This window comes from Seriola dumerili, unplaced genomic scaffold, assembly GCF_002260705.1.
Source record: "Seriola dumerili isolate Sdu_G_001 unplaced genomic scaffold, Sdu_1.0 BDQW01000291.1, whole genome shotgun sequence".
Classification (NCBI taxonomy): Eukaryota; Metazoa; Chordata; class Actinopteri; order Carangiformes; family Carangidae; genus Seriola; species Seriola dumerili.
In genome coordinates this window covers 2,996,347-3,013,366 of record NW_019174546.1, presented here as the reverse complement: position 1 = coordinate 3,013,366, position 17,020 = coordinate 2,996,347, and the positions used below count along the sequence as shown (strand labels likewise).

At 40.8% G+C, this 17,020-nt stretch overlaps 1 protein-coding gene across 2 annotated transcripts; it reads left to right on the top strand.

Moving 5' to 3' along the window:
• The first annotated feature begins 9,140 nt into the window (after positions 1-9,140).
• On the top strand, positions 9,141-16,277 carry LOC111231137. 2 transcript variants are annotated; one of them, XM_022758149.1, is made up of 3 exons: positions 9,141-10,443; positions 11,952-12,586; positions 15,519-16,277. In XM_022758149.1, the coding sequence occupies exons 1-2, from the start codon at positions 9,436-9,438 to the stop codon at positions 12,483-12,485; spliced, it is 1,542 nt and encodes a 513-aa protein (XP_022613870.1). In that variant the 5' UTR covers positions 9,141-9,435; the 3' UTR covers positions 12,486-12,586; positions 15,519-16,277. The 2 variants fall into 2 exon arrangements, with proteins under 2 accessions (XP_022613870.1, XP_022613869.1); XM_022758148.1 differs by having other exon boundaries at positions 15,516-16,277.
• Positions 16,278-17,020: the final 743 nt, after the last annotated feature.

Genomic DNA, 17,020 nt, shown 5'->3' with positions numbered 1-17,020 from the left:
CAGTTTATAAAGATACCAATATTCACCTGTGGATTCACCTGTAACTGTTACAGTGCATTGCAGATGCAGACATATTAAAAGTCACTGCCATATGTTTTTCTTTCATCAAGAATCACTCAAGGAGCACAGAACTACTTCACCTGACTGTTATGTTGAAAACGTGTCATTTTCCTGCTTTTTTGTACAACAGTGTGATCCTTAAAAGCTTCTCCGTAAGATGCTAACCTTTACACTGTTGTGTCTTACATATCAATGCAACAGTAACTATGAACAATAAATATATTATAACATAATATGACACTTAAATGACCTGCAAAATGAGCTTTAATAGTAATATTTTTACATTATTATATATATAATGGAGTATTTTAACATTGTCTTACATAAAGGATCTGAATACTTCTGCCACCATTGCAAAATTATCACATACATGTAGTCAATGAACTTTGGCAGGGGTCATTTCTAATTTCCTGCACCGGACTAATGACCAAAGGCCTTGGTGTCGTGCTGTTGAATGAACAATGTGATGTGATCTTATCTGGGTCAGTGTATGTTACTGCTGCAGGTCAGATCTGAGTGAAAAGAAGTCTGACTGTCTGTTCCTGTTTTAGACACAGCGTCCCGGGCTGTGAGACAACGCCTGGCCAGACTTGCATGCACCAGACTGATGTGTTCATGGTGCAACACTGTGTAGTTCTCAGATAAAACAAAAGGTAAGAGACAGACCTTTCAATAGCATATTCTGGTCCTCATGTTTTATTTATGTCATTTTGTAGTCTCTGGTGGGGATGTAGTATTTGAGTCTGAACTTTCAACACCTGCTTAACATCTTTGACTTGTATCTGTCAGACAGTATTTTGACCTCGGAATAATTCTGGATCATGACATGCCTTTTATCCATACTAGCAACGTGGCTTTATGTTCGTGTGTTGATCACTCTGCCGCTTTGGTCCAGACTGAAATAGCCCAACAACTATTGGATGGATCCCTTAACTTTTACTCTAGTAACTAACTTTTAACTTGGAAAGACTATCTATGAATCCTCCTTGAGGAAGAGGATTTCCACTGCTTTGGCTCTTGATGCAGTCTCAACACATACACGCATCTGGTCTCAGAATTACCACAGACATTCACTGTAATATGTCCTTTTGTGCAGCCAGTGCAGAGCTGCTACAACTCCCCTCCTATGCCCACCATCTATCTCGAAATAACCAAACCAGGTAAATACCAGCTTTTTTTTTTTGCTGCACTTTGTCCCCACATCCCAACAACAAGTGCAATCTCATGCCAACAGGGCAAAATTAATCATTTTGTTCCATTTTCTTACTGTCAGCCATGGCAACAGCTTTCTGCGAGCCATCTCAGCTGTGCTTCTCAAGGCAACACTCACTCTCCCCCTGTCATTACCCTGTCCATTAGTGCTTTTTGCCATTGTCATTTGGATGTCAGGCGTTTTTTTTAACAGCTGACTCCCGTGCAGTGCCCTTGATGCTCGGCACATAAAGACAAATTAGCTGCAGCACCCTGAGGTCTTTTACTCTTTGTGCAGATTCACTGTATATACAATGTATTGTAAGATAAGTTGCCTCAAATAAGGACTGTGTGGAATAGTCTCAAGAACTCAAAGCTATGAGTTTAACTATAATTCAAAAAGAAAACTGAAATGTATGCCATAAATTCTCTCTTTTGACAATATTACCAAAACTTGCACAAAGAATTGAATAAGGAATAAAAGCAGAGATTCGCTTTATACCATACTTTTGTGTCCCTTAAAGCCAGAACACGTGTGTCTCAACTGCACATTTCTAACATTACAAACTAAAACCATTTTGTATTCTCACAAAAACTCAAAGAATATTTATCCTATGAATTGCATGACACAGCGTTTTTGTGGCATGATGCAACTAGGTTTCCTGGCTTGGAAATAGGAATTGTTTTATAATCCTCTTTGGAACAACGTGACCATTGTGTTCCCTAAAAGCAGGACGTGCACCGACACACCGAGCACTGATATAAGATATGACCTCACTGGGTGTTAGATCTAACGTGGTTCTCTGTAAAATGGGCTTGACACTGTCACTAGTCACTATCCTACGGTGGAGAAATCACTTCTGACTGCAGTTTTTCTGGCCACTGTCTCTTGTCTCAGTGAGTTCAGTCCTGCTTCATAGGTTTTTGGAAATTTAAACACCTTAACAAAGGTTCAGGGGGAGAATCTGCATGTTGGTTTTTTTTTATTTTGTTTTTAATCCATATGTTTTCCAAAGCAACAGACTTTTCTGAATTCCAGTGCCTGGTAGTCTTATTGGAGCTGATAAAATTGCTTTTTAAAACACCCACTCAGATCTAACAATAAAGTGATTTACATTTTCTTTTTCTCTTTAGAATAAAATTAAATTAGTCCTTTGAACCGAACTGAGAATTCTTGATATTTATCTAATTTCAATGGTCAGAATTTTTAAATATATGATATATGTTAATGAGATATAATAAGAGCTTTGGGAGTTTTGTAGAGGTTCTACTACATAGAATATATCATTTTAAAACAATTTTGCAGAAGAATAATGAGTAATATTGAAAAAACACAGAACCACACAATACTAACAAGATTTATCCTACCGAATATATTGGTAGACAAGGTAATCCACAACTGGATGTTGTGTTTCAGTTGGCTTAGTAGTTGTAAATAGTCATCTTTATACTGTTGTTTTTGTTCAAGCTAATTTGGTCACCTAAATATTCAAAACTTTGTGTAACCCATTTGAGTGTCCACAAATGTTGACACAAATCGTTACTCTTGAAATTGATACACAGAAGCTGTTTTCTCCCATTTAAGTTTCACAGTACACAGAAGTTCTAAAATTCAAGGGACATACTATGTTTCAACATCGGTTAGATACAGCAAAAGATCATCAGCAAACAAACTCAGTTTATGTTCTTCTCCTCTTACTTCTTGTCCTTTAATACCCCTCTTCTTTTTTTTTCAAATTTTCTCTGCCAGTGGTTCAAAAGCAACATAAGAGGAGGGAAGGAGTCTCCAGGATATTGTCTGTAAAATCTTGGGCCAGTGGAGATTCATCAAGAGCTTTAATTAACTCACTTATTTGACAAAGAAAATTGAAATATTCAAATACCTTAGGCAAGAAGGGCCATTCAAATGCTATCACTGCCAATCATGCCTTATTTTTCTTACCCTATTCAGTTAAACTCAACAGTTGTGAATATTTGTCTGCATGTCTCTACCTGATATAAAACCCTTTTGGTTGGCATGAATTAAACTTGGGAATACCCTAGAAGGTCTATTGCTTCTAATTATAGTAATTGTTTTATCATCACAATTTGCAATTTGCCTATAAGCTGGTTTTGAAATCACTGAAATGACTATCTTATACATTGACTGTTGTATTTTTGAAACATGCCCTATCATATCCAACAATGTCTGACCACATTTATGAAAAATTATAACACGTCTAAATATGGGCTTTAAATGCATCCCATATACCATAGGGAGGGCGGTTACCCATTGTTGATTTCAAATGTTTCTATATGAGATTTAATGTATTAAATCAAATCTAGATCCTGGAGGTAAGCCCTCTCTGAGAGGTTATTACCAGGGATTATCTGCTAGGACACAGGTGCATGGTTAGAGATTACAATGCCATGACTTTTTTGAGTGAGTGAATCCATTTAGCAAAGATTTTGAAACAAATTGACATTAGAACAGTTTTTCTAGTGGTATGATCAGAAAGAATAATCCCTACCATTATGGAACAAAATTATCCAGGAGACTTCCAAATAATTTTTTCCTATTGAGTTTAATAGACAGTTTGCAGATTATGAGACTAAAAGACTGAATTTTGTCTAGTTTAGTCTGAAGCTCATCAAAGAAGATAAATCTGCTGCTGTGGAAAGAAACTAAAGTGCACAACTTTTACCCTGTTTGTCCTCCTGCTATGAACTGGAAGAAAATGGCAATTTATTTCTTACTAGAATACAGACGCTAATGCTTTTTCTTCTTATCATGTTGCCCATTAACATTCCATGTAACAATCTGAATTATATCTTTATTAGTATTGAACGTATTATTCATCTCCTGTATTCTGATATCTGACTCCTCATATTTATTTTTTTCACTCATATCTGTTCCTGAGAGAGTGGAGTATTTGCATTGGGATTTGAAACTAATAAACAATGAATACACCAAAAACAACAATACAAAAACACAATACAAAAAAACAAAAAAACCCAAAACAAAACAAAAACCATAAAACAAAAAAAGAAACTATTGTTTGATAGCACATTACTATTTAGGGTTTTAAATCCCTGAATCCCTGTGTCTCTTTTAAATGGCATCTCTAAAACAAGTGGAAAAACAAATAATTATGCAAAAACTCCCTCAGGGTTTGTCTTTGGATTATAGCAACAAAAATCCCTCAAACAGTCATTTCATTAGTCTTCACAGACCTATGCGTCCTACCCTGATGATGTACATCTTGTCCAGCATTGAGTTAAAGATATCTCGACTAACACTTCCTGTAAAAGTTTATCAAAATCTTCTCTTCTCCGAACATTCCTTTCAGTCACAGACACCTAGGTAAGGGATAGAAAATGTCGTCTCAGATCATTCTTGGCTGGGAATCTGCATGACTAAGTGTGAATTGTGCTGGCTTTTGATTTGTTAATTATACCATTAGTCAGGTATTACTTTCTCACTTTTGGTAATTTCTTAACATAAAAAAAACAACATATAATGTCGTTTCAAGACTAGATGGGAATTAGGCTTGCTATTTCATGGGGATGAGGGTTCCTCAGGAAATTCAATGCAATAATTTACTCACAATAGGAGATTGTTTGGGGGTGAAATTAGATTGACCCCATCCACAGATGCAGGAACTGTTCATCCTCATTAAACCACTCAGAGTGCACTGAAGGGACACTTACTCTATTTCTATACTGGACAAACAACATTAAAACAGGTAAGAGCCATTAACAGCCATAGATTTTCTTTATTAAAGTTGTAGCAGTTGTTAAGGAGAAAGTATAGATAAAAAGAGGCAGAGAAGTGCAGTGTCATAGAGATGCTCCTCATATTTTATACATTCAGTGTACATTAAAGCATTGATGTGAGCAGCAGCATGAATGATTCAAGTTTTCAATTTTCCCAAGACTCCGAAACAGTCAAAAAAGTTCAGTGAAGTGCCTCCATAGGGCATACTGCTGAATCAGGGGAGAGGTGGCTGCTAAGGCTGCTCCTTTTTTTTTTACTTGATTATGCACTGCAAATAACAAGCATGTGTCACTGTCAAAACCTCACAACTCCAGTTTGTGCCTCTAACTCCATTAAACAGAACAGAGATGACAGAATTTAAAAAACTGGTCTAGTTCTGAAGATGTTTGTATTTTAGAGTCACTCTACTAGCTTTTTTCGAATAGCGAGAAATAGTGCCTGGTATTGAACTTGAGGACTCTTTTTGGTACCAATTAAAATGTGTCCATAGCACAGAATCATCAGTATCAAAAACACACATGGTGAGAGACAACGTCGGAGAAATAGTGGGATAGAAGAAGATAAGAAAAAGAAAGGAAGGCGTTAAAGCGGTTCAGTTGTTAAGATGTGTTAACCATAAAGAAGAAAAATGGAAAGTCAACTTACACTTTTTATTTAATTTTGTGTAATTAAACACTTTATTATACTTTTGCAAAAGCCCTCTGTTATATAGTTATTACTTATTCCAGCCGTTATTATCCTTAAATTGACTATTGTATTATTATATAGAGAAGGTATTATCATATTTTATAATATCAAACCAACTAACTGGACCTTTTTGAATTTTAATTGAATACCCCTGATATACAGTGTTTATTTTTTGGTATTAGCCTTCATTTGACAGTTCACAGTGGAGACAATGGGGCTCACATGCAACTAATGTCACCAGCTGGTACATTGCAAATGCATGGCACATGTCTGTCCACTAGCCCATGGGGACACCCTGTACTTTATCTTCATACCACTTTTCAAAGACAGACGTGCCTTCGCAGAGGGGACTATAGCAAGGCTGCATTAGAAAGAACAATAAAACAGGCTAAATTGATAAAATAGATAAAAAGGATAAGCTATACAAATGATGATTTAAGTTGGCCACAACAGCAGAAGCTATGTCTCCATTAGAGGTAGAAAGTTCAGTTGGTGGGTTAATTACAGTATTTTAACATGGTCTGAAGATTGCCGACCCACTGAGGGACAGTGTAACTGACTAAAACTTCCTATACAGCCTGGTGATATGACAGACAAAGCATTAATGGTGTGACCTACAGTATTTCTTAACCATGAAGGCATTGGTTACAATTTGCATATTGCGTGATGTGGTACACTGGAATCTGCATGAGAGGGTAAATAGGGCACAAACCATATGATCCATCCCCAGCAACATATTGAGCTCTAGTTATAGACTCATTTAGAAATATCCATATGTGCTAATTAGGTCATCTTGACCCCGGTGAGGACAGGAGAGTCAGAGTGGCGAGAAGAGAAGTGTGGCTCCCATTCTCTACTTTGTAATTGCCCTGCAGTCGTGCAGCGAAGCGGGAGGTGGGCAGGCCGACACAAAGCAGTGTGATGTAAGAACTGCACAAGCTGGGAACTTTCTGAAGCAGCACACACGCATATGCTACACCCGTCTATATGTATGGGTGCAGACAGTATGACAACTACAACCTTTGATATTCCTGTTGTAGCTTGTAGACGAGGATCTGCCTGAGGAAGTCCTACTTAGAAATACTGAGTTTAAGATGACAGGTTGAGGTGTTATTGTGTCTCATCTTATCGACTTTCTGTCTGTGTCTGGATTGTATACATGCATATGTATGAGCTACATAGAGTTGGAGTGTAGTGCTTACAAACAGGGGTAGAAAACATCCCAAAATGTCCTATTCAGGTGGAAATATTGCTTAGCTAATATTTTGTTCGAGTCAAGGGCACTTAAAAAAAGTGCTAGTTTTCCAAAGTGAACGATGATGCAATTCCAAAAGAGGTTAAAAGGACAGAGTTGTTCACTGGGGGTGTTTCCAACTCTGCAAGTTTACAGTGGGCCGTTTCATGATTCTATGTTTATTGAGACTAAATCTATGTATGGCAGTCTAAATGTACTGAGACGGTACTTATGCAGTACAACTAGTGTACATTGGGGTTGGGTGATATAGATCTTGACTGGTATCTGCCTTTTAAATTATTCATGCTGATATTGTGGGCAATTTTGCCCCCAAAAATTAGACTCTTATTAATAATGAATGACATTATTGGAATTGGAACAATTTGTGCATCAATGCAATGACACTGATTTCTCAAGATATTAATTCGCTGATAATGGAAAACAGACATTCCTGTCTTTATATTTAAAGCAGCTATTATCGATATCTTTATATAACAGTGGATCAAATGACTATTTGAATTCGAGTTGTTCATAAAGATGAGCCCACAAGGAATTACCCCCCAACTCTGCAGTTCCCTTTAGTTATGTGAGTGAGTGTTTTAGTGTCTTTAGCTTATTCTTTTAACTCTATGCTCTATACAATGCACTGTAGCGTGAAACACAGTTAACAACCAAATGAATGATGATGTTGCTCTGTAAGTGCTCTGTGTGTATAGTAAGTAACGCACGGTTTGTTTGCACGTTAGGTGCATCAACTTTAAAGGTTTAAAAGTTAAGATCAAAAATATAAGTTATTGCCGATTTAACCAATTAAGAGTTTTATATATATATATATATCAAGCTTATATCAACCTTTGTTATATTTAGTGTAAATGTGAGTATGCATACAGATGTGCATATTCTTACCCTCCTATGAGGATATATACTGTATACATATGTTAAGGTACAGTCACTCCAGCTGTGTTTCATCTACCACAACAATCTTTCCCAGCAGCTGCGACTGGACTGCTCATCCTCCTGCTGGGATGGATGAATCCCCTTCATCTTCCTCTGCTGTTTTTCTCAGTTCTTTTTTACAGCACATTGTTTTCAAAGCTCCAGTTATTTTCTTTGAAAATAAATGCCTAGCTTTCCTCAGTCGCTGTGGACAAAGAGCCACAACACAGGCGCCTTATGCTATTTTGGAGAGAGAGAGAGAGAGAGATCTTGCTTGGTTGCACATCCTGCTTTTCTAATTGTGTATGAAGGAGTTTTTATGTCCCATTCATCTGGAGATTATGGTTATCTATAGTGAGCAGAGATTGATTTATAATGAAACGGATGATGAATGTAACATGGCCTGAACACATAGCGCTCTGGTTGAGTGGCATCACCTCGGTTGAGTGGCATTGAGATATTGTATAGACTTGAGTGGTAGACATACTTTCCTATACAGAGCTACTATACTATCTGTGCTTCCCACAGCAGAGTGAAGTTTTGCTCAACTGTTGAGGTGAAGTCACTTTAACCGAGACAGTCATAGAGTGGGAGTGACAGGAGTGACAAAGGACAAAGAGGGAAAGGAATTGGTGGGGAGAGGGGTAGAAAAAAGGAGATACAGAATAATGAAAATGTTCCCCTTGTACAAAGGCAGTGGCTCTGTCTCCTTGACTCAGAGTGCTGTCTACTCCGCGTCTGTGTATGTTAGAAACCCCACCTCCCCCAGTGCTTCTCTCCTCCCCTCCCCTCCTCTCTCAGTCTCTGGCCGAGGAATCCCAGGCAGCGTTTAATTGCAGAGTGCAAAGGCTTTAGTTGGGCTAATGAGCGCAGCACCGGGGCTGGGACTCTTTCACACACTCCCAGAGAGACAGAAAACATTAATGGAGTCCTTTACCGGAGGAGCCTCACAAGGCGGCTGGATTTCAGGTGGAGGAAAAAGAAGGAATTCACACATTCAGGTACTGCCGACTATGTGAGAGAATATACCAGAGGCAAGACAGGGAGTAAGAGGTGGAGAAAGAGAGGAGAGAGCGGGAGAGGGGAGGGGAGGAAACGGGAAATACACAGCCAGAGAGAGAGAGAGAGAGAGAGAGAGAGGGAGAGAGAGCGACTGGAAGCCTGCAGCAGCAAATGAGATAGAACAACGAGGCGGGAGAGGTAGAAAGAGAGACAGAGAGGGAGGGAGAGGGGCCCCGTGTAGGAGAGAGGGCTACAGGGTGAGGAAGAAGCAGGAGTAAAGAAAAAGTTGGGAGAAGTAGAAGAGAGGGTGTCCAGGGAAGGGAAAGGAACGGGTGCAGAGATTAACAACTACAGGAGAGAAGAAGAAGGGAAACAACAGACAGGAAGGAAGGGGAGGGAGAAGTCTTGGGTAGAGAGGAAGAAAAAAGCTGAAGAAAAGTTTTCTTGTGGGAAGACGCAGATGAGGAAAACAGAGCGAGTGAATGACTGGGCTGGAGAGAGCAGGGAGGGGAGGAAACCAGTTGTTTTCTAAGGCGTTTTCCACACAAGCCTCTGGACTTCTTTGGACATGTACACAGAAGGCGCACAAACAACGGGACACCGCCGATTTCTTCAGAACAAAAACTCCCCCACCCCCTGCCCCTGCCAGCACTGCCTCCACTATGAGCAGCCGTATGGCCATCACGGTGGGCCGGGATACCAACCATCATCAGGCAGGCAGACAGACCACCTATCTCTGGACTGCACGAGAGACATCCAGGCTCCTCGGGTTAAAGACGTAGGAGGCAGAGATTTCCTCGTGGACAGGGTTGAGAGAAGCGGTCATCGCAGCCCACAGAGGAGGCCTGTGTTTGCAGGGCCCGGCCCTTACAGCCATTCAGATGACTTGAGCCAAGTTTGCCCCTGGGAGTTGAACCCTGCCCAGTGGAGCTACCCACTGGAGTCTGGGGTGAGACACTACCCGTCTGTCAGAGAACAGTGTGGCTGTGTGGTGCACAGTGACACCAGGGCACACCCCTTTAAGGCTGGGACTCTACATCCTCTCCCTCATCTTCAGGTCAAAGGTCAAGGGTACAGGTACAGGAGGACTGTCAGGTATGTCTCTGTGGATGAGGAGGAGGAAGGCTGCGAATACACCTCTGAGAACTATCACGTGGAGCCACATGGTCCCCATTTGGGTCATTTGCCCACGCCAAATGGCAACTGTGGAACGAGGCCAGTGCTCTTTGAAGGAGGGGAGGAGAGAGATAACCATCAGGACCGGAGCAGACACAAGGGTGGATCAGAGGAAGGTTATAATCGACACAGCGGCTCTCACAAAGGTTTCTTTCCCACTGAAGTTCCACAAAAACACTTGAACCAGAGCAGACGGAAGGGGCCCTGCATCCCTTCCACTGGCATCACCGGTCCAGAAACCTCAAAACCGACGACCAACAACAACCATCAGCACCAGGGTTCAGAGGTAGTGAAGCAGAAGAGGAGGCAGGATTTGGTGAGGGATCAAATCCGACAAGTGGTGACAGATCTGGAGGATGTGTTGGGGGGTTTGAAGCAAGTTCACGTGGAGATGAAAGAGGTAGGAGACTATTATTATAGATGTTTATTCTTTCTTATAGATGTTACATGTATATCAGGTGTCTAAACATGAAGGTCTGTGCAGGTGCAGATGTCCCAATCTTTAATTGATGCTCCCCTGGATATTGTGACATTTAAAAGGATTAACACGAAGCTCAGATGCTGACAAAATGAGTCACAGTGCAGATCAGTTTGACACAGGTCGTGTATCTGTGTGTGTGTGTGTGCATGTTCACGAGAGCATATCAGGATGTGTGTGTGCGCACGGTGACTGCATTGTTTGTGACTCACTCATCATCTCTTACCGAAGCTGTGATTGAGAACGATTTACACTGACCTTTTGCAGAACGCTGCCGAAATTGGCAGCGCTCCGGCCAGCACATTAAAAAGCCTGGCTTCAGACTGTTACTAAATTATGCCTAGCTCTTACAGTATCCATTTTGCATGCAGCTGTAAAATAGCACAGATTCACTGATGAATTTATCTGCGGAAGGCCAAGCATTGTACTGAGGCAACATTACAAATTCAAAAAAGAGTTTTATTAACTCACTTGGTAACAAAGGAGATCTAAAAACAGCTTTGGTGTGGAAGGTTGGTTGAATTGCTGACTATTACTTCAGCTTTAGCACAGTCAGAGCTTGTGGTTGTAAATAGAATTTGGCAGTGGGTGAGAAAGAGCAAAAAAAAAAAGAAAAGACTCAATTAAAAGTAAAAGTCCTGCAATAAAATTGTACTTAAGTAAAAGAACAGGAGTATAATGAGCTAAATTGGCCTCTGTGACCATCATTTTATCATATATGACATCATGTATCAGTGTGTAAGTAGCATTTGCTGTTGTAGTGGGTTGAGGTGGAACTAGTTTTGAATACTTTATGTACAGTTACATAGTTTAGCCCAGAGGTTCCCAAACTGGGGTCAGGGCTCCTCCAAAGTGTCACAAGATAAATCTGAGGGGTCATGGGATGATCAATAGGGCAGGGGAGAAGAAAAAACAAAAGTTCTGCCACACAAGTCTGTATTCCTTTGTTAAGATACTATCCAATCTTTACTCTTTGTGAGTTTCACCTCCTCTATTAAATGCAACCACAAGCAAGGCGTAAAGGGAAAACAACTTGTGGTGGAACTGCTAAAAACTCGACTTGGTGAGACAAGACGCATCAACTAGACAGAGGTTTTTTTGCAGGGAGTCACAAGGCAAAGGAGGAAAGAACCACTGATGTAATCTTAACAAAACACTCTATTTTAGAAGCTTATCATGTGTTTTTTATATAAATAATCAGAAAAGTAACTAGTATGGCTGTTGAACAAATGCAGTGTAATAAAAAACACAGTATTTCCCTCTGGAATGTAGTGAAAAGCCACTACATGGAGTATGAAGTGATACTAATGCAAAAAATGCAAGTAAAGTTCAAGTACATTACTTCAAAATTCCACTTAAGTGCAGCACTAGAGTGAATGTACTGATTTACTTTCCGTCACTGCAGTTTGACCCTCTTCATTATCCTCCAGGTGGTCAAGCAGATTGATCGTCTCACAGCCAATATTGACCTCACTGATGAGGCGCCCTGCAGCACTCACGGCTCGTCCAATAACATTCACAGCTCAACTCATTCAGGTGACCTCAGGGTGGCCCTGCTGTCCGGTCACAAGCCTGCTCCAGTCCAGGCATCACAACACGTCGACGAAGACCGCATCATCTTAAGGACTAACTCACCCTCCCCTGTCCACATGGCATCTGTCGTCAAAACCAGTCGCTTCACCCCAGCCAACCACAGTAAAGACGTCAATCACGAAAGGCCAGGTGCAAACGGCCATCCGCCTCACCTGTACCCAAACCACATTGGCCAAACTCATACAGAGCTCCATCCACAGGGTCTAGACCCTAAGGTCATCATTGGGAACAGCACCTCCAGTTCAAGAACTCAGAAGCCTCCACCGTACCCTCAAAATGGGCGCTGTGGCAAGGGCCCGTACCCACCTCCCAAGCCTGTGAAGACCCCTGCCTACCCCGGGAGAGGCCGCCAGAGCACCAGCATGGTGTGAGGGAGGGGGGTGGTCTGCCCCGGTGCCATGGGGGCCTGAAACATGAGACCCTGCTGCAGCGAGTGGCGGTCAGAAGGGACCAGGCAGGGGAACAACTCATGGTAAGCTCAGATACAAGAGGACGTGTTTTTCCCTCTCTTCTTTTACAGTGTTGATGTTTCCGTCAGTGCTCGTAGCTGATGACGTTTGCCGTGTTTACTGGCAGCGTAGTTTTCAAAGACAGTAAATGAATTGCAGTGTTCCCCCATTACAAAAAAGGATTTATGTGTGTGTTTGATGTGTGTGAGTGTGTGTGGTGTCTGTGTGTGGGCGGGGGCGGAGGGGGGCGTAATGTGTCTGCTTTTGTTGATGTCACATGATTTCCCAGTCTTCTCTACACTGCAAAATGTGTCTGTCTCAGCAAGTGAAATGAGAAATTAATCTTCTCTCTTCAGTTCGGTTGCACATGTGGTGAAAATCAGCCAGCAGGGGTGAGACAACTTCCCTCGCTGAAGTAAAACTCTACTTTTCTGAGGAGATGGGACGAATTTCTTTCAAACTAAGCCTCAAAATGAGGTGTATATTATTCAAGCAATTTAAAAATTCTGTTATTTTACATTTTTTCTGATGGCAGAAAGGAAGATAAAAATCTAGAGACAGATTTTTTTTGCAGTGTGACTTAGTCATGACTTCGAGGGAACTGAGAGTTGGCAGGAGCTCAGTTGTTTTTGGCGCAGGAAGACCCTACAGCCACTTGACTCTCATCATGTGACACAAAAGAGGAGTCATTATATTTACAGGATGATCATAGCTGTGACTCAGAACTGGCATAATTTACTGTTAGGAGGTGATGATGAGGAAGAACTAAACCTCTCTTCTTGCGCCACAGTCAGATGTATCATTACTGACTGTGAGCTAGAGGCAGACTTAATAACAAGATGACATCTGTGAAAAAGTCCCTCTAGCAGAAGGAGGGAATTAAACAGCAGATGCATACTGTTTAGTATTCCCCTAAAAAGTCCACCTTTGCAGATGCTGCAGAGGCAGACGTGCATGTTTCTGTACTTCCCTCTTGTGCAGAGTATGTGTAACTGCAATCTATTTTTCCGTCCCTCTCCGAGTTGGGCAAGCGCAATCTGGTTTTAATCATAAAATCCCCTGGACACATGCCAGAACGAAGTGAGGCAAACTCTTGGTATATTTGTGACGTCCATATAAACAGGAGCACCGCTGCACAGCAAAGCAGCTCTCCACCATATAATACTGCAGGAGAGACGCGCTCACAAGGCTGCAGCCTCAGGTCGAGGCTGGCAGCCATAGAAATGGGTTGAAAAGGTGCATGTGATTGAGCCTTCGTTTATCTATTGAGATAAGAGTTAAATTAGCTGTATGTGTAATGTTAGCTAGTCTGCTCAACAATGTCCTTTCTTTTCACTTTCAAAGTCTTTTAAAGCAACGATGCTGCTGACATTTTAAAGGCCTGAATCATCTGAATTAGTCACCCAGAGCAGGTTCAGTGTTAGAATGGCTAGCACAACAGATTTTGTGCTACGCAATGAAGGCACACACACACACACACACACACACACACACACACACACACACACACACACACACACACACACACACACACTTGTACTTTTTTACTTGTGAGGATTCTCACTGACAAAATGCATTTCCTAACCGTGAAAGCAAGTCTTATCTCAAACAATTATTTAATATGTAAAGAATACCTATTAGTTTCACAGAAGGAAGGTGAAAGACATTAAGAGAGGACTAATGAAACATCAGCCGATCTTCATAAAGAGTACAAGACACACACACTTTACATTCCCTAACCCTAACCCTAGCCTTAACCCTGGATCAATAACCCTATATTTGTCTTTTGATTTTTTTTACATATATTAAGATCCCCATTAGCTCCCACTATTGTGATTATTAGCCTTAATACAGTCACTTTTACAGTTGACATAACATATAATACGGATTTAACATACAATTTGATATGATTGCCTAAAAACTAAAATAGAAGAAGATTTAGTAAAATAAAATAGGAAACATGGTAAAACATGGTAAAACTAAGACAGAGTTATTACGCTGTATAACCCAGGAGAAATCATACAAGACAGGACTCAAAAGTTGAGTATAAAGTTGGATATTTATATCAGCACCAAGGCTGAATTAATGACTAAGTTTGTGAATATGCACCACTAAGTAACACAATATCAACTGAAATGATAACATCTAATTTTTTTTTTTAAAGTTTATAATTTTCTCCCTGGTTGATTTCTGCAGTAAAAATGTCAGGAGATGTTATGAAGTTGTATTCCCTCATCTAGAATTTGTTTCCTCTGTAGCATGACACCAGACTTTAGAAATCCACGGTTTAACTGTTATTATAAGAAATATCAACAATATTATAAAATAATAATATTCTAATTTCACTTATTTTTAATTGTTTTAACTTGTGTATTGTGTTTTTTACGCATGTTTATGTGCATTATCCTGTTTTTCTGTTTCACTGCTGCATGACCAATTTTGGGGACAAATAAAGTGACTGCTGGTGAAATGGGGCAGTCAGTGGAGGACCACAGCTAATTTTCTCCTCCAGGCCACACTGCCTGTTTAATCCAGCCATTAGATGTATATTTCACTGGAATAAAGGCTCTCATTTGTCGTCACATTTGTCGTCACAGGTCCTCAGTCTCAAGGTCTAAGACTTACACTGGTCTTCACAAAGACAGAAGTACATGAGCAAACACACATAAATGATGACGTGATAAAATCGGGTTTACAGTGCTCCTCTGCATGTGAGGAAACATGACAACAAGGCACGCACACACTGCCTCACTTTCAGTACAGCAGAGATCAACACTGTTTCTGTGGCTCCATCAATGAATGATGTTAAAAGGAAAGCCTTGAGAGGAAGCATGAATTGCATGAACAGTGTTTGATTGAGGAGCAGAATTGAGTCTGAGCTCATGGAGGTGCTGAGAACTGAATTTACTTTTTTTTTTCCCCTTCTCCTTTCTTTTGTTATGATGTTTCCAGCAGGAACTGATGCCACAGAGACTTCAAGCTGTCAGCCGATGGAAAGAGAGCACGGCCTGAAGGTGGGGATATTTCCAAAGGGAAAACTCCCCCAAGAGTCGACCCGTGACTGTATGTCTTGCAAGCACAGCAGCGTGGAGGAGTGGCAGTCAAACCTCTCTGAAAGTGTATGCTTCTACTGTTACTGGAGATATAGTGGCAAATAATGAGACTGTGAACTGCTACAACCACCCATAAATAACATTAAGGTATCTTTTCGTGCCAGTATTAATTTATTTTTGCTATTTTTTTTATTGTAAAAACATCTATTGTCAGGCAGCTTACACCAGTCTGGATGCTACCTATCCTAATGTATGCTATATTAAGATTTACATCATCTAAACTATTGTGCAGATATTTAACAGATAAAAGGATTTAGACTGTTTTTCTCCCTGCTACATGGTTGTCACAGTATGTAAGAGGAAAAATCAGTGAGGAGACAGGAAAGTTGGAAAAGCAGAGTGGAGATTAAATTGCCATGCGATAGATTCTTCTGCACTTTTCTCATACAAATCCATCTGACATCTCAATTATCTAAGTCTAGAGATGTTGTATTGACCGCTGAATGTCCCACATTTGAATATGAAATAAAAGAAACGGCGCCAGCATTTTATCACCTCTGACTCTGACAAATGATTCATGCATTCAGTGTGTCTAACAAAAGTTAGAGTGTGCCACAAATGGTTGTGGAAGCAGTAGGAATACTTCTTGGGCTGATCTGGAGATGGCAGTGTGTGATCTCTCATGGCCTTATTCTGTCAGGACGCTCGCTGCGGTGCCCTGGGCCAGTGAAGCCAGCGTCTGTGACTCTGTTTGTTTAAATCTTGTCTGAGACTTTCACCACTCTGCTCTCACAAGCTCCTGCTGCTATCAGAGCACACCGCTTCCCTCTGAGAGCTGGTATAATTCATCCACTGTGCAAAACGTCCCTCACTCCCTGTCTCTCTTTGTCTGTATCACTGGTGGGGAGAGCTACAGATGGAGGATGACACATGCAAGCTGTTAACTGTGCTGGCCACTTTGTCACTCACCGTAGCTGTGTCTGCAGCCAATAGCTGTTAGGTATTGTGTTTATGGCAAGCGAGAGGCAAGGTTGCACAGAGTCGATAAGCTGCTGAAGGTTAGATGGATGAGCAAGCTTGTGTGCCACAGGCTATTACTTGTCAAGAGCAATGATTGAAATGAAAAGTGGTACCTCAAGAACCTGAGTCCTCATCCTTCTGTCATGATTTGATAATTGTACAGACTTTTACAGATATTAATATCACTTAATCTGACAATTATTTTTTTGATAAATAATTTAGGCTATAAAATGTCTGAAATAGTGATGCCGATCTCAATTTCCCAGATCTCAAGGTGACACCAAAAACACCAAATCAGGGCCACAGGCGATGCCCCCTTACAGCTACACAGACTGTTAGGACTGCACATATCCATTTTATGGCACTTAATACTTAAAATTCATA